At 34.0% G+C, this 3,872-nt stretch overlaps 1 protein-coding gene across 1 annotated transcript; it reads left to right on the top strand.

Moving 5' to 3' along the window:
- Positions 1 to 2,339: 2,339 nt before the first annotated feature.
- On the top strand, positions 2,340 to 3,510 carry LOC131636255 (glutelin type-D 1-like). The gene has a single exon (XM_058906889.1). The coding sequence runs from the start codon at positions 2,368 to 2,370 to the stop codon at positions 3,436 to 3,438; it is 1,071 nt and encodes a 356-aa protein (XP_058762872.1). The 5' UTR covers positions 2,340 to 2,367; the 3' UTR covers positions 3,439 to 3,510.
- The last annotated feature ends 362 nt before the right edge of the window (positions 3,511 to 3,872 follow it).

Raw genomic sequence — 3,872 nt, forward strand, 5'->3', positions numbered from 1 at the left:
AGAGCCAAGAGGACCCATAAGTTTGGGGAACTCACTGAGATTTAGTAATCTCACCCCATTCATCTTATTATTTTTTCAGGTACCGTGCAAGATCGAGTTTTTCCAGATGCTTGGATCAAGAGCTTTTGATTGGATATCGTGAAGGTCGTGCCTGGTCTTTTCTTCCGCTGTGTATCTTTATCATTATGTAGACATATTCATTGTATCCATCTTCGAGATGATTTTGAAATGTATACATCTTATGTTATTATTTTTGACTTTTGTATGTACTCAATACCAGTTATTAGTATTCTGCTGATATGATTTTAGACACATATTGGTAGGGTATTACACATTCCAGCGATCAAACACAGCGAGACAGACAACAGATGGGTTAGAAGCATATTCATTCCCATTTCAACGATCTTTTCTTGCAAAGTACCAATTTCCTTGATATTGAACTTGTTTAACAGTGTGATGCTTGATATTGTTGACATTGCATGAATCACCAAATCATCCATCAGCATAAAGGTTATAACATATTTCACAAAACCACTCTTGTTATTGGAAAAACCTTTTTTTTCCAGCAACCTTCTTATTTCCAATATAATGAACTTCACTGCTCATAAAGTTTGAGCAAGAAGAATAGGCTGGAGCCATAAAAGGAGAGTGAATATTGACAGAACTAGTGCATCGAGTTGTGTTATCTTTTGTCACCTCAAACTTACACTTATTTGGACACATGAACAACTTTATTTCTTCATCTTTGTCTTCATTAGCATGGTTACGAGTAAGGAAGCCTGAGATTTGAGTGGAAGAGCTTTGAGCTTTTGGGTTTAAGAGAACATCCTTGGTTTGAAATGGTTGCATGTAATTCTGGTCCATATTTTCAACACTTTAATATAGATTTCCTAAGCTACCTACCATGTTATTTGAACTTAGAAGCTTAACTACAGTACCAATAGGTAAGCATAGCAAGTTGAAGAGAAAGTCTATGACCGATTTTGAAGCTTCAGCAAAGAGAACTTTGTTATTCTTTGTGTCGATAAGAAGCTTCATGGATACTTTGGTGGAAGAAGAAGACGCCATAATATATTAAAAGGTAGTATAATAGCCTTAATATGAAAAGTTGTTCATTTATAGACAGATTATTACAAAGAGTTGAGTGGGGTTGCACAAATAATTGCTTAAACAAGATAAGAGCTATCTATATATAATACTTATTGTAGAAGTAAAAACATATTCACTCAGTTGATATATGATTTGCTCCAGAAAAATAGAGGTTATAATTAATTATGCATTATTAGGGATGGAAAATTGGTTGGTTTAGATCGGTTTCAGGTCCAAAACTTAAATTTAGTGTAAATTGCGGTCCCAACCCAATTTCAACCGATAAAATTTTAGTTTTTGACAGATTCGATTAACTCAGTTTGGCGAATAAATCAGGCCGGTTTAGTCGGTTTAATGTTTATTAAGTAAATCTATGAAAATGATTCATCATTTATAAAAATTCACATAAATTTAACTTTTAATATTTTTTTAAACAATAGACCGGTCGGTTTGAATTAGACGGTTCAAATTTGAGAATATCCTTATTCTCAAATTTTAATAAAAAAAAAAACAATAAATCGGTCGATTTGAATCGAACGGTTTAAATTTGAGAATATCCTTATTCTAAAATTTTGTAATAATAAAGATAATAGATCGATGGTATGGAATCAGACGGTTAAAATTTGTCCTCCCTATCCATTATAAAATGGAGCTACATGTCCTAACTCTTTCATTTTAATGCAATGTAGTACTAATGAACAAGAAATACTCCCTATGTTTCTCTTGATTTTATAAAAGAAATAAAGAGTTGAAGACTACTTATACATTTAAATTATTTACTGTGAAATGTACTATCAAGTAAAAACATTTTAAACATGTATTTAATTTTTTTTATTTCTTATATATTTTATATTAGTGTAATGTGAAATATTTGATTGAGAGAATGTGAGTACAAGGGGACCAATAAAATGATTGATGGGAGATTTTATATTGAAACCATTTTTAATTAATAATTATTCTTTCAATGTCATTTGAGAAAGAATATAAATGTACTATTTAGTTACCGGTAATTACTCTTTTTTAGTTTTCCGTTTGTGCTGCGTTTATATTATTCATGTATTTGTGAATTTTTCCTAAAAAAGAGTTTTTAGTTACTTAATATCAATGTACAATTTCGTAATTACCGGTAACGAATATTTGTAGCGATAACAAATAACACTAACTACATTTTGTTACGCTTTCAATTTCTTATATAAGCAAGCACACACATTCTCTCTCAATCATCAAAACTTTCTTTCCTTTTCTCTCTGATTTTGTTCATATTTGTTGCTAATTGCTATGGATATTGATCTCACTCCCAAATTGTCGAAGAAAGTGTACGGTGACAATGGTGGATCGTATTACAGTTGGTCACCATCTGAACTTCCTATGCTGCGTGAAGGTAACATTGGTGCTGCCAAGTTAGCTCTTGAGAAGAACGGTTTTGCCACTCCTCGGTACTCTGATTCTTCCAAAGTTGCATATGTTCTTCAAGGAAGTGGAGTTGCTGGAATTGTGCAACCTGAATCAGAAGAGAAGGTTCTTGCAATTAAGACTGGTGATGCTTTAGCACTTCCTTTTGGTGTTGTGACATGGTGGTTCAACAAAGAGGACACTGAGTTGGTTATTTTGTTTCTTGGAGATACTTCAAAAGCACATAAGGCTGGTGAGTTCACTGATTTTTTCCTAACTGGTCCTAACGGAATCTTTACCGGATTTTCGACTGAGTTTGTGGGAAGAGCTTGGGACTTGGACGAGACCAATGTGAAGACCCTTGTTGGGAAACAAACCGGGAAAGGGATTGTGAAGCTTGACGGAAGCATCAGCCTTCCTGAGCCTAAAGATGGAGACAGGAAAGGTATGGTCTTGAATTGTCTAGAGGCACCACTGGATGTCGATGTTAAGAATGGCGGAAGGGTTGTTGTTTTGAACACCAAGAACCTTCCTTTGGTTGGTGAGGTTGGTCTAGGAGCTGACCTTGTGAGGCTTGATGGAAATGCCATGTGCTCGCATGGATTCTCTTGCGATTCTGCTTTCCAGGTTACTTATGTTGTCAGGGGAAGCGGACGCGTTCAAGTTGTTGGTGTTGATGGCAAGAGGGTTTTGGAGACTACTTTGAAGGCTGGAAATTTGTTCATTGTCCCAAGGTTTTTCGTCGTCTCCAAGATTTGTGACCCCGAGGGAATGGAGTGGTTTTCTATCATCACTACTCCTAATCCCATCTTTACACACATGGCTGGAAGTTCTTCGGCGTGGAAGGCATTATCATCTACAGTTCTGCAGGCTGCTTTCAACGTAGATGCTGAAACTGAGAAACTCTTCCGTTCTAAGAGAACTGGAGATGCCATTTTCTTCCCTCCTCCAAATTAACTAGAATGAATATAAGTGTCTATAACATAAGTCATTATTGACAATAATACCTTCTAAGAGTTTACAATGTATCAGCTGTTTGATTTTGTTTCATGTTTCGTATGAGTACTTTACAATGTTTCTGCACTCTACTGTGAGTTTGTTAATTAATATGGCTTCGTTTTGGTTCGTATTGTTGTTATTATTTTGATTGTATGAGTAATTTCTTCTCTATACTATATGCTGTCTGTATTATGTTGAAGGAATTTATACTTTGTAGATTTTTGATGAAATATGAATACATACATTTTGATTGTATGATTACTTAATGCAATGAACAGAAAGTTAAAAACTACTAGTAGTATATTATATATTTAAATTATTTATTGTAAAATGGATCAAGTAAAAATATTTTAAACTTGTATTTATTTTTTCTATTTTTTATATATTTTATA

This window comes from Vicia villosa, unplaced genomic scaffold, assembly GCF_029867415.1.
Source record: "Vicia villosa cultivar HV-30 ecotype Madison, WI unplaced genomic scaffold, Vvil1.0 ctg.001678F_1_1, whole genome shotgun sequence".
Lineage (NCBI taxonomy): Eukaryota > Viridiplantae > Streptophyta > Magnoliopsida > Fabales > Fabaceae > Vicia > Vicia villosa.

Coding starts and splice junctions, on each gene's coding strand:
- LOC131636255 (XM_058906889.1), top strand. CDS start 2,368: ATGGATATTGATCTCACTCCCAAATTGTCGAAGAAAGTGTACGGTGAC.